Source organism: Grus americana, chromosome 17 (assembly GCF_028858705.1).
Source record: "Grus americana isolate bGruAme1 chromosome 17, bGruAme1.mat, whole genome shotgun sequence".
NCBI classification, from domain to species: domain Eukaryota; kingdom Metazoa; phylum Chordata; class Aves; order Gruiformes; family Gruidae; genus Grus; species Grus americana.
In genome coordinates, this window is record NC_072868.1 from 12,222,526 (window position 1) to 12,236,812 (window position 14,287).

The 14,287-nt window shown below is 39.7% G+C and overlaps 1 protein-coding gene across 1 annotated transcript; it reads right to left on the bottom strand.

Annotated features, from left to right (window-relative positions):
- Positions 1 to 5,400: 5,400 nt before the first annotated feature.
- Positions 5,401 to 13,527, bottom strand: MTG2 (mitochondrial ribosome associated GTPase 2). The gene is made up of 6 exons (XM_054845922.1): positions 13,251 to 13,527; positions 11,468 to 11,615; positions 10,725 to 10,840; positions 9,865 to 10,083; positions 8,304 to 8,442; positions 5,401 to 7,907 (listed from the first exon to the last, which is right to left on the bottom strand). Exons 1-6 carry the CDS (start codon positions 13,479 to 13,481, stop codon positions 7,513 to 7,515), a joined length of 1,248 nt encoding a protein of 415 aa, XP_054701897.1. The 5' UTR covers positions 13,482 to 13,527; the 3' UTR covers positions 5,401 to 7,512.
- Between the last annotated feature and the right edge of the window lie 760 nt (positions 13,528 to 14,287).

Genomic DNA, 14,287 nt, shown 5'->3' on the forward strand with positions numbered 1-14,287 from the left:
ACCAGTTAATAAACTGTACATGCTTCATGTGGCAATTTTTGTTATTCATCCACGAATCAAGTTTTATTTACTGTGGGGGAAAAAAATCCTGAATGCCTTGGGAAAAAAAAAAAAAAGGAGGGCTCTGGAGTTGGCTCACGGAAAGCTCCTCAACGCTGAGACAGGTTGTGATGCCATGAAGGGGGTAAAATGGATACTGGAGGATTTTGTGGAGGGCAGATAGGAAGCAGCACACTGAGCTGGGCATCTCTTCCGTGAGTCGTGCATTTCTGCGCTTCTTTGCACACATTTAGGTGAAGTACTTTGAAGCTACAAATGCAAATGTGACACACATGGTTAGCTGTAAGTTATGCTTGTACAAGGCACCTCGAATAAAAATAGTAGTGTTACAGGACTAGCACTACACTCAATTTTTTTCAAATTCCAGGATCTTTGCCTTGCCACAGATTTCCTATGTGACTGTGCAAGTCACTGGGGTCCAAATCTAGACAGATGTTTAAATTCAAAATTTCTAAAATTCACTGTGTTGTAGGCTTTTCCCAGCCTGGCTAGATTTAGACCTCAGCCTCCTGCAATTCCATTTCTACCAGTGAAAGAAGGTTAATAAATCACTCTCAAACATAAGGTATTGTAATATTGGAAAAAAAAAAAGAAAAAAGATATGATGTAAACCACAGAAAATTTTCATCCCTCAAAGCCATTTTCCTAATGGCAATAAATTAGTTAATGAAGCTAGAAAATTCCAGTTGATACAGCAACAGAGATGAGTTAGCTTAAACTAAAATACCTTTTTTACATCTATAGTTCAGGGGCCATAAGGACCTTGCACATCTAGAATGGGACTTAACCCGTAGCATAGATGGGCAAGCTTCAAACCCACAACTTCTGGCACTGAAGTTATTAAATGTTGCCAGCTTTTGTTTTTCTAGACAGAGCTCACTGTCCCAGTAATTGTTTAGTTGAACTACTGTTTTAAACTGCCATTACATGTCTGGTGTGGGGGTGGGTAAATGAAGAAAATAAACATTTTCTAAAATAATGCAGTAAAAAAATGTTGATTTAATATGATGACCTTTTACCAGGTTATTTTTTAAATGTGATAAATGTGTGTCCTGTCTGGACAAGGCAAACTAGCTGCCCAAACCCATCTTCCTGATTTGTAACACAGGAAAACAACAGGAAATGAATGGCCACAGAACGGTATGATTTCATGAATAAGATAATCAAAATATGGATACTTCATCTGTAATATCACAGATGTCTTCTTGACAACCAGTGTTTTAGCAATTACATTGCCTCATGCAAATATTTTTCTTCATAAGCATTTTCCACTTTTGGTGGAAGATTAATTTATCTAGATTTAGCCAGTGAATAGCTAACTTCTATCAATGGTTGATTAGCGTGTGTACAAAGGACGCACTGGGTGGGGATTCACATGTCTTTGGAAAACAGTGATGTTCCAATCTCAATGGTAATTAAGCACTGAGGAGCCAAATGTCATGATTCAAACAAGAAATCTTTAAAACTATGACTAAGCTTTTCCATATGCTAAAATTGATCTCAAACCATAGAAGTTTTCTAAAATATTGACTCTTACCTACAGATTAATTGACTATCGATTTCTCCAGTTACAAAGACAAAGAAGCACCTACTGAGCATTTGAATAACAAAAGAGGACTTGTTCTGCAGTCAGTTTTTAGTCCTGCTTTTCAATCAGTGTTAATAAGTCTGGATCTAAGTGCATTTCTAAAGCCTGCATTTTAAAAAGTGATTTAGTCTGTATAAAACATTTTTCAGCATATGTGAATAAGCACAAAGCTCTTCATGTTTTGTGTCTTTATTTTACTAATAACCATGACATAAAATAACAGCATTTGAATATACTGCAATACTGCATTCAAGTTTAAAAAAAAAAAAAAAAACAAAAAACAAAAAACCAAACCAACCTGGGCCTGGGTCAGCACAGCATCATGCCAGAGTGACTCCAATTAAAATTAATGGAATGTTACCAGAATAAAAAGGATTGCAACAAAGTAACCAGCCATACCCATTACCTCTCACTGAAATTGAGCGTGCAGGCATGAGTTAGTTATTAATCCATAATTATATGGTTTAGTAGTAGGGCTGGTCTTTTGTCTTCACTCATCATTCAAGAAATACAGGTGTAATATATAAAATACTTCCACCTTGGTGATGTTACAGTATAGTAGTAAGCAAAGAATAGAGTTTAACCAAGGAACGCACACTTCAAGGAGTCAAAGCGCTATTTCATATAAATAAGGGCAGAGAAAAAAAAAACAACCCTCTGGATAAAAAAATCGGATGCTATTAAGGCCTCCTTGGACAATTCTATTTCAATCAGGAAAGAGGAGATGAAAAATTACTCTCAGTGAGAAAATGAAGGACAAACACAATCTCAATATTAAAACAAGGTTGATAAAAATCTCCCTGCCTTTGTCCTACCAGCTATGTTTTATGTCTCAGAAAAATGGGCACATACCACATAATAAATTTCAGAACCGCATAGATAAAAATCGAGAGTGCAGCCTGAAAGTAGCTTTGTTCTATTATCAAGAGTTGCAAAATCATCCCTTATCATTATTGGCACACATCTATAACCTCCCCTCAAATATTAATAACGCCAGTCTTTCCAGACCTCTGTAGTGCAGGCACAATTAATCCCTATTTAACAAGATGGGGAAACTTCTTAATGGGGACCAGCACTGGAAACTGCGGTATGGAAGACAAACAGAAGAAAACAAAACTGTTCTTTAAAGGCGAGGCACACATCAATGTTGGGATGAAGTTTAGCAATATCAGGACAAAGTTTTAATTTATATCAAACCCATTTTCACAATGGTGATGAACTTCGTTATTAATGGAAATGGTCCAAAACCAAAACATAACTTTCACAGGAACAACAGGACTGTAGATCAATGGAAGAAATGCTGAGCTCCAAACTTACCTATTCTCCCCCCACACACTGTACAATGTACTACCTCTCCCAAAACGCCTCATCTCTCATAACTAACAGGGAATACAACGATCTCCAGATTATGGGCTATGGTGTCCCCAAAAATAACAGCTCCCAAAGTGAAGGTAATCTTGCTACTAGTAAAAATCCATTTTTACACAATGATATTCGTAGAAAGATGAAGCATATATTCATTGCCTTTTAATTTCCATTGCAGAGTTAACAGTTCAAACAACACATTAGCATTCCAGCAGCCTGTCTGCTCCCTATTTATGTTCCACCTGCCATTCAATTAGTAACTCATTAAGCTGCACACCTGCAACACACCTAATCTCTGGTCCCAACATTCACCTTACACTACAGGTATTGGCCAATGAGCCCAGTTAGCAACATTCTGTGGAAAACAAGACAGCAAAGAAGTTAGATTGGTGTTCTGTACCCAGTAACTTGTACAAACGTGTAAGCTACGGCAAGGTCCCATTCTACTAGCCATAGCATCTCTGGTTCACAGCATTCCCATAATTCTGTAATTTGGATCAATATTTAAAAACAACAGGTTATGAGTTTTTAAACTTGTTCAAGTAAGAGTACCTATTCACTTACCACAAATTTACTTAAAAATAAAAATCACTATGAAGAGGCTTAATAAATATACATACAATAGTGAAAGAAATTTCCCTTGCAATGGAAACAGAAACCAAGTGAGATCCGACATGTCCAGCAGCCTTCGCTTTTCATTGCATTTGAGCAACTGCTGACCTACCGCTACTTTAATATCACGACTCTAAGCATAAATCTCATCGGAATGAATACAGAGAGACATTACAAAGCATCTGGTGCTTTGCCCTCACCTCCTGCCCAGTGCTGAGACCCCGAGCAGCACTGTCTGCACAGTACCCCCATTACTGGAAGCACGGTGGTGGCAGGTCTTGCTCTCTTCCCAGCATGGCGCTGCAGCAGAGCAGAACCACCCAGTTCAGCGAGGGTCTCATTTTTATTGCTATCAGTTCAATTCATTGCAAACATGTTCTGATTCACCTCAAAAAAATATTATGTGATACCAAAAAAGAGTGCTTTGCAAAACCATGTAAGTAAAGCAGATTGCAAAATATACCATGCTTAAACACACTGATTCAATGTTTTAGTTGATGTACTGCAATGAGTTCTCAATATCTGTATGTTTAAAAAGTGTGGTCCTTTTTAATGCTTGTTTTTACATTAACATGTCATTTTCTTTTTTTGTTCAGTTGATACCACCTACACTTTCCAGGAACCTACAAAGGGGGAAAGGATTGCAAATAAATATTAAAAAACCCCACTACAATTAGCACTAAAATACTCTTGTAATCATGTACTAAAAGATGTATTAAAAGATGAGTACTAGAACTGCAAAGTGCTAAACAAAATTATGGCTCAAGCTTCTCTAGGAAATACAAAATAGACTGGACTTCAATTCACATTAAAATAAGGCTTATTGTCAGAATGAAAAATAGAATCCCCCATCTCCCTCCTCTTGTCAACTTGAAAATCAAGGACAACATCAAAGGTTTCAGCAGAGAAAAGCAACAGCTAGTTAGGGAAAGTCAGGCAGAAGAAAGCCACCAAAACCTAAACCAAAACAAAGCCCACCCAGCCCAACCCCAGTCAAAAAAAGTGGGAAGAAATCTTATAGCACATCATTCCTCTCTGAAACAATGTATCACTCTCTCTTAACCTGATTATTTTTTCTTCTCTGTTCCTAGATGTAAAATGAGTTTCCTTTGTAAATAACTTATTTTCAGCAGAACCAGAGGTTACCCCTCAGTTCTGTATCTCATAATTAGAATGGGATCGTGCGAATACTGAAGGAGCACTATGGAGAACTGTGACCCAGGCTATGAACTCTGTATTGTGGTGAGCCACACACAGCCACTCTTTTTGTCTAGCATGAACATAGGGACCTCTACCATGAGGTTACTTGGTTTGGTATAGATATATATTGACTACAGTAAGTTCAAGCTCCTACAAACAGTTGTTCCAGCACTAAAGCTGGAGCTATTTGGCACTTTTCATCCACAGATGAAGAAGTACGTGCTCCTGTAAAGCCCCTTTGAACCCTGTAAGCATGTGGTTAGGAACTTCATACTAGTGGCCAAAATGTTAAGAACAAAGAAACCAATTACATGATCAATAGGACATTCTGTTAAGCTATCTAGCAACCCGCTGTGCTTTTTGCACATCAGTACACAAAACACTTTCCACTCCAAGAACTGAGATTGCATGAGCTCCAGGAAGTAAGGGTGAAAGCGCCTTTGAGTACAGAGGCTTTTAAAATAGCTTGTGTCACTCACAAAGACTGCCAAAGACTAAAATACAGTCAGAGAGAGCACAAAGTATTTGCAGGTATCAAATGTTCTGCAAAGAATCTGCACCAGCTTTTGTGTTCAGGCAATCTTCTGGTTTTATTAAATATGGCTGAAAAACATGTAGCAATAGAAGGAAATACAACAGTGAAGCCTTAAAATGCTGCACAAAACGAAACAGGACGGAACTATTAATTTCTACCTAATTCAGTCTGGCAAATCCCAGGGATGAAGCAAATATGAAACAAAACATGAGAGTGACTTTGGGATTTAATATTTGTTTTCATTTTTTTCTGACCGTATTTACACCAGTATCACTGCTTATAATGCATAGATGACTTTCCACACCTGATCACAGATAGAAATACTCAGAATGTGAATTTAGAAGAGGTAATTACCTATTTTGCCCGTATTTTTATTTATTAATTCAGGCATTTGAGTCAACCTTGCACTTTTTCGGAATAAAAACCTGCTGCTTTTAAGAAGGGGTATGCATTTTCTTTCTTATACAGGTAAAGTTAGTTCTGATTCATAATCACAATCACAGAGCTGATCCTAACACTGACACAGCAGGAGGGTGTGAGTTGAGCTTTAATTTAGAGATTGAACAAGACCACCCCTTTCCAGTCACAGGCAGTCAGGGAAAAAAAGTCCATCATCCATGGAAGCTGAGAAAGCCAGCACCATTCAGAAGCCTTAGAGTATCAGAGATGAAATCAAACAAAATGTGGAAAGTGACTAAAGCAGAGAGAATTAACACCTTCTCTGTAGTGTATAGGAAGAAGCAGTTAGAGGCTACAGATGATTTTTTTTTTTTAAACCCACCGAGTAATTCCTACTACTGCTGATACAGCAGAAAATAGCCAATTTTAGTTTAAACATAACAAAATCCTTATTTGTAAGCTAACAAAGCTTAACCAAAGACAAGCGATAGGTGCATGTTCTATAATGCACTGAACTGTTCTTAAACCTTAACCAATATATTTCCTGAAAAAACAAAGCCAAGTTTACAAACATCACATCTTCTCTTTTATGATGGTGCCGATGAGTTTACTTTGTACTTCATTGATGTGAAAAAGCATGTGCAAGGTCTGTAATTCCAGACTACTGGTTTGGAACACAAAGTTAATCTGCTTTAAAAATAAACAAACATAAGTAAAGGCTCAAGAACAATTGTTTCTCTTGACTACTGAAGTATTTGTGTCTCAGCACTCCACAAGCCCGTTAGGGTCCCTTATGAAAAAGCTTAATAGCGAAAAATCAAAGTTTATCAAAACATACTACCAAGATAAGAATCTTTTACACAGAAAATAACCAGAGTACACAGAAGCAGCTCTTTCTTCAGCATGAGAGGGCAAACACCCACTAAGATTTCTGCATTCCTAGAGGATAAAATTTAAGAACACTGTCCACAAAATTACATAGTAAAAAAAAAGGGGGTGGGGCAAAGAGTTAGATTTTTCTTTTATTTAGGATAAGCATAGGATTTCTCAGAACATTGCTTGAAATTCCACAAGGAAACTGGAGAAGAACTCAGAAGTGAATCTCAAATGACTGTTCCTAGCTAGTTTATACAGCTACTTAGCTGCTGCCAGTATTTAAAGATAGTTAATTATTTATACTAATGAGAAAATAATTTCAATCATTATTTGCAGCTGTTTCATGCTTCTCCTCACTAAAAACACTGAGCAGCTGTGTGCCCTCTGGAAAAAAAAAAAAACCATAACAGGAGAAAAGTTTAAGAGAAGATGACTGAAAGTGGTTATGGTATAAACACTGATAAACGGGGACTACCTTATTTCTATTTTAGAATTTTTGATTAGTGAAAATTGAGAAGTCACTTCACTCTGATTCAGAAAGCAAGCCAGCATCTCCTGCAGATGCTGAATTTCAGTCATTTCTACTAGATAGCATTCTCTTCATTCCATAATGAACTATCTAATGCCAAACAAGATCCAGGTTTCCCATTCAACACCCATCATGATTACAATTTTCAAATTTTGTTGTGAAACACTTCAGGCACCTCAAAGGCGACCAAACAAACAAAACCTTTCCAATGCAGCAGTCCAGAACAAGTCCACATGCTATGCCCCTTGCATTTAAAAACAAAACCATAAAAAAAAACCAAAATCACACAGATGAAATCTAATATTTTTTTTTTCCTCTTTCCAGTACAGTTCACAGTAGTTCTGGTTCCTACCACTTGACCGGGCTTTGCCCTCGTGATTGTTCTGTCTTCACATAAGTGTCGTACAGTTCTCTCAAGTGCAGCAACAGTTCCTCTAGGTTGTCTCCTGTCAACGCAGACAATGCAATGACCCGGTGATCTGTCTGTTCTTTAAGGCGTGGCAGATTGATCCTGGACTGAGCAAGGTCAATCTTATTCCCGATGACAACACAGGGCCTCTCAGACGATCCTTTTTTATATTGCTCCAGTTCATATTTTAAGTCTTGCAGCTGAATCCATGGCTGAGACACAGAGAGATCTACCACATACAAGAGAAAGCGGCAGCGTTCAATATGCCTCAGGAAGGCCACCCCGAGGCCCCTGTTTTGATGAGCACCTTTTATTAGGCCAGGAATGTCAGCAACTGAAAGGAAAGAAATTTCACAGTGAATCCAACATATCCGACAAAATAAAACAAAAATCAACCCTAAGTCTTTTACTGGACAGTGCAAGTACTTTTAGAATTACATCTCAATGCATCAATATTAAAGCATACCTCCTGTTAAGTTTGGCTGCTATTATCTTTTAAAACCCCTAAATTTAGATCATTCCAGTGAAGACAAAATACTGATTGCTAGTTTGATATTAGGGGCACATATAAGTGAACGTGAAATGGGCTTTCAGTATCGTATTGTTTGAAGTTCTTTAGAATTAGCAAGAATTCTACAGAACTGCTAAACTTGCTTCTGCAGCATTTCAAAGAATAACCCAGGTAACACAAATTCCCATCAAGGTACACACTACACACTACAAATTGTACCTGCTACTTGTTCATAGTCTTGATAGTGGACAATGCCAACGTGGGGATTCAGAGTTGTGAAAGGGTAGGCAGCCACTGCTGGCTTGGCCCTGGAGATTGCTCTCAAAAGCGATGATTTGCCAGCATTGGGAAAGCCCACCTGGAATACAAAGACCCATTAAAGCCACAGTTTTAGGTTAATCCCAATTTAAAAAAAAAAAACCTGTAAGCTTTTGCAGATGTGGTAAACAACTTCTAGCATGCTTCCTGCTTTATTTATATGTGTATTTTCTCATAAACGTTAAATAGATAGATAAACAGAAGGATCCCCTTAACTTTTTTGTGCCATCTAAGTATTTACTTTGTTCAGAGCCAAAAGATCTCTTTTACGCTGAAACAATGTTACGATACTTTGTCCTACACTTCCCATTTTATCTGTGTTTTCTAACTCTGATTTATTATTTTCCAAAAGAATTCAGAATTGGTTTTGTTCCTGATTCAGTAACATAGTTTGGCCTGTAAGTAACCAGAACGCCCACAAGTTTGGGATTTTACAGCTCTTTGTAGTCACAACACCAAAGAATTAAATTGAAACTTGGCCTTCTGGGGAGAAGGCAAGAATTTAAACAAACCTATCCCAGAAATGAAGTTACTCGGAGATATCCTATAGTTGACATATGATAGCTACATAGATGGCATAGATGGTCAATGATCCCCAGATGACAGCAGGTCAAATCCTAATTTTTACTTTTTGCTGATGTCAGACACTCTGAATTCTTGAGGAAGTGACGTACAGAACAGATTAATCTCAGATTTCCAAATTAGTGCCAAAATGTGAGAAGTGGACCAGAGCACCCAGCTGGTCAGAGAATTAAGTGTATTGATCCACCAGTGCCAATGCTTTTCTTAATCTCTAAATAAATTCACAAAATTCTGCTAGACCAGACAGTTATTCTGCAGTTGTTGAACTACAGCAAGAACTCTTTGCAGCAAAGCATAATTTTAACTGCTTTACCAGCTGGTATTAAAACATTTCCCTACTTAAAAGTGAAGACAGCTTAAGCCCTAAATTGACTTAACATTCGTGTCTAAATAGCATTTTCATTTCAGAGGATGCTAAACCTGAAACTAACAAAGTCAAATGCTTAATATCTGTAAAAAGAGAAATATAAGGATGAAATAGAAGATGATTTGAACTTTATCAATTTTCTTTTTTTTTAAACCAAGAAAACAGAAATTAATTCAGAAGAACTCTCCATACTCTACTGTTCATCTGCAGAACGAGCAGACAAAACCTGCTGTACATCATCAGTGAGTCTTACTGCTGATGAATCTTGCACATTGCTTTTCTATATATAGTTTTGATTTTAGCAAAAGTAGGATGACGTCAAGTACCAAGAGAGCGACAGCTCTGCAAATTACTTCGGACACCCTTACCAAGTAACAGCAAGAAAGCATCAAGTTGCATCTCTAAACAAGCAAGCCAAAAGGCTAACAAAAATGTTATCAAACATTATTTCTTCAGTCAGTCAAGTGTCATCCTACAACTATAAGGAAGTTGAAGAATGACAGCAACACTCACCAATCCTGCATGAGCTGTTGTCTTGAGTTCCAGATGAAGGACCCTTTCCTGACCTGGCTCTCCTGGAGTAAATAATGTTGGAGCTCGGTTTTCATTGGAAAGAAAAAAGCGATTACCTTTCCCTCCAGCTCCTCCATAAGCTGCAACATACTCTTCACCATGCTGAGTGAGGTCAGCCACAACTTTCCCATCCTCCTTAACCAATGTACCTACAGGGACCTTAAAGTGGAGAGACATGCAAGCATTACACTGAAGCTCAAACCCTGCAGAAGAGCTGTCTTCAGCAGATCCTTTACCCGCTCATTTGAGATTTGTTGAAAATCACTCCTCCATATTCTCAAGCTAAGGAACGCAGAAAGAGAAGTGCACTTCGCGACACTCACTTTCTGGACCCAAATGGCACTGTCAGATATTTACACTTCATTAAAATGTTAACAGTACCATAACCCTCTTTCTCACCTTTTATGCAAAGAAGCCTAAGCACAGTAAGAAACATACTGTAGTTGTGCACCAAAACAGACATGTTGAAGAGAAAAAAAAGGTATGAAAGAAAAAAGTCTGCTCCTACTTAAGAACTTCTGTGTTGTGATTGCTCTGGGCGTATGACCCCTAAAAGTAAAGCAAATCAGAAGCGTATTTGTTTTGGCCAGATGAACCTTCCAAAGAAGCCTACGTTTTATAAACAATTAAAAGCAGCTTGATCTGTCTGCGTGCCAACCAGCCCTGTCTCAGCAGAGACAGCACAGAAGGCTACCTGAAAAAACACACATGAGATTTTCTCACAATAAGGTCATCCAGCTTGAAAATCAGCAATGTTAATACAAAGCTAACACACTAACATGCAACTTTAATTTACCTACTTTAACATACGTGTATGCACCATTAGCTCCATAACAGTTTTTGCTTCCTCCTCTCTCTCCATGAAAACCCTGATAGAACGGGAGGACTGAAGAAAGTGATTTCATTTGCTGGTCAGCTGTAAAGCAAAATATGTATATTTTAAACACATTGTTTTAGTAGAACTGGCACAGAAGAGCAACCTCTTGACTGTTCTTTCTCTTTTTGATATTGTATGAATGCATATCCTATTTACTGTCTCAACAATAACATATCAGGGAAGACTAATAATAATGTAAGTTATGATGAAGCTTAGCTGCCTTTACTTATCTGCTTAGGTTTATTAACCATGCACTTCATTAAGTGGTCATTCCAAACCCAACCATTACAAAATACTCTGGAAAATTAATTTGCTAGATTAGCAGATTTTGCAGCCGGGTGGTGGCAGAAGCAGCTTATCCATCTTAAGAGTAAAATCTGATCACATCCCAGCCTTGTTGTAACATAGTCAGGCACCAGCCACTAAAATGTGTGCAAAATATCTTCAAAATGCTTTCTAAGGTTGTCAGTGTCATTTATGTCCCTGTTACCACAGCTCAGGACAAAGCTTAAAAAGCAATAACATCTTATACAGAAATAGCCATTTTAACATTTTTGACATTTACATTTACCATCTCCCACTGTACATGTAGGGTTGTTTTTACTGGGGGAGTAGGGTGTTAAGCAATAAGACAACATGAAACAAAACAGATTTAGTGAGTTTTACCTTTCAAAATGACATGACCCCCATCACCTCCATTTCCTCCATCAGGACCTCCAAATATTTTTCTGGGTTCACTATAAAAAGAATGACCCCCTCCTCCTCCTTGCCCTCCAACCACACGCACTTTCCGGTGATCCACAAAATAGCGTGTCTGTAACAAGGATGGATTTTGTACCCTTTAAGTACAGTTTATTGGTCATCTTCCAACAAGTTGATTGTTCCGCAAAACTTAGAAATATACAGACCTGCTATGTCATGATGAGTCCCATTCAACGGCAAAAAAATAATAAAGAAATCAGAACTCTGATGTCATTCACAGAACAACTAAATACAGCATACTAAATATAATACTAGAGAAAAATAGATCTCATTTTTCAAGTATTTTTTAAGAACCCCCTTAAAAGTATAAGCCTGAGGGTATGTTGATATAACCTAATGGAGCAGTTCAGATACCAATAGTGCAAAATTCACGTTTAGGGAACTAGTAACAGGAAAAGTATCCTTTTAATAGTTATATAATGCTGACAGGTAGCTCAAGAGAGCTACCACACTATAAGCCAAAATCACTCAGTAACTGTGTTCATACTCATGAACTTTTTACTTCTTTAAACCAAACTGAAATTTGCAGAAAAGATATAGTGCATGTGTGGGCAGGATATTCTCATACTGATTCATGCTTTGATGAAGTTAAGGGAAACTTCAATCTTCTAGCAATTAAGAAAAGCATTAAAGACGAAGAATAGAAAGTACCTGCAAACATAATAAGCAGAGGAAATCTTAATATATGCCAAAACCAGTTGCTCAAAGGCTAAGAAAAACATAGCATAAAGAGAATTCCAGATCTTGGCTCTATTTCTGACATTAACTTAATATTTGATTTCTGGCAAACTAATTATACTGTACTATGTTTCAGCTTTTTTTATCAGCAAAATAGGTTTTATGATATTTACCTATCTCTAGAAAGTGGGCTGAAATCCCCAAGGGAAAATATTAGACAAATACATTCATACAAGTAGGTGAAATTGTTTACATATCGGGATGAAAAGAGAAAGCACAACCCTGACTGTGGTAACATTCAAATTCTGCGAATTACTAAGGGTCTTCATAATGAGAATGAGCAATAAGGGTCATTTTAATTAAATAGCCCAAAGAGTCTTATTAGTGTTACGATACCAAGATAAGCAACTGAAAAAAAACGCACCCTAACTCTTGATAATTAAAGATATACTATGACCAGTGATTTCTTAAAAAGCATCTTTTAGAAAAGTATTTGGCACCACCACACGGCGAGACAGGAAATTATTGCTTTAAATGGGAAGTGATTTATTGGTGATTGGAAAATTACATTTTCCATAGATGCATAATTAAAAAAGGAACATTAAGAAGAAGTTCGAGGACTCTGCAGTCTCTCTGACATAAACCCTGTCTGTTAGGCAGCTGCCTACTACGTAAGACTATAAAACCAGTGAGAAACAAACCAATATTTTAGCTTTAAAGCTATGCAGGACTTTTTGCTTTCTCGACCTATGCATGCTTTCAGCCCACGAGGAACACTTACCACTACTACAACCCCTCTGAACATCGATAATGCCACATAGCAGACTCGTTTCCTCACTATTCATAAAGTTAATCAGATTTTAGGAAGACAGTCCCTCACATCGAGGGCAGATATTTGACCACCGTGAGGAGAGACGGGCAAGGAGCATTTCTAACGCGTGCCTGGGAGGTCAGCACCCAGCGAGGGAACCGCCTTACACACTAACAGCTGACTTACTCTAGAGCTTACCAGTTGCCTTTCCGAAATGATTCTTTTTTGCCTCAGCCGCCTGTTCTTAGAGCACCTCACGCAGGTTGTGGAGAAAGGCAGCTGCCGGCCCCCCACCGGCACCGGCCTGAGGAGGAGGGCCGGACTCCACAGGGGCCGGCCGCTCAGCACGGCCCAGCACGGCGGTAGCATGGCGCTGACAGCCACCGGGACAGCGCGTCCGCCCAGCGCGGCCCAGCCCGGCAGCAGCATGGCGCTGACAGCCTCCGGGGCAGCCGCCGGGACGGGACAGCCCGGCCGCGGCGCAGGCGCAGCCCGCCCCGTCGCTGGGAGCCCGCCCCGCCCAACGGCCGCCCGCGCGCCAGCCCCGCCCCCGGCCGCTCCCCGCCGCGCGCACGCGCAGCTGCGCCGCTGTGGAGAAAGCGCGGGAAAGTGCGTTCTACGCCCCGCGGCAGTTTCCTTCCAGCCTTCCCTCAGCCCGGCTCTTCCCCCGAGCTCCGGGGTGTGCACAGAGGTCCCGGTACTTCTTGTGTCCCAGCCTAGAATCTCCGGGACAGAGCTCGCTCCCGTGAGGGTTACGTTAGTCTGTGAAAGAGCGGTCCTGCGCGCCCCGGGGCTGAGCGGTGCGGGAAAGGCGGCCTGGTTTTGGGGCGAGCTGGGTGTCCTGCCCGCTTCGGTCTTAGCGGCGCTAGAAGTCGCTGTCCCCGCAGCGAGCCTGGGGCGGGCAGCGGCATCTACCGTAACGCGTGTGGAGGTGCCGCTGCCCCGCCGTGTCTCGGCCCTGGAGGAGGAGTCCTGCGCCATCAGTCAGCGTGGCACGTTTCCCCCGCTCCGCGCTACCTCTGAGGTGAGCTGTTCATTACGTGCATCCACCCTGCGCACACAGAGCGTTTGATCTTTGCATCTCAAACAGTTTGAAAGCCGGGACAAGCTTCTGTCAAACAGAATTATCTATGAAGCGTATCAGAAAAGTAGGGGAGAAGGTACGACGCAAAGGCATGTCCCCTTATCGGTTGTTTCCGTTCAAAAGTCTGTGCCGTAAGAAAAGTACCACCAAC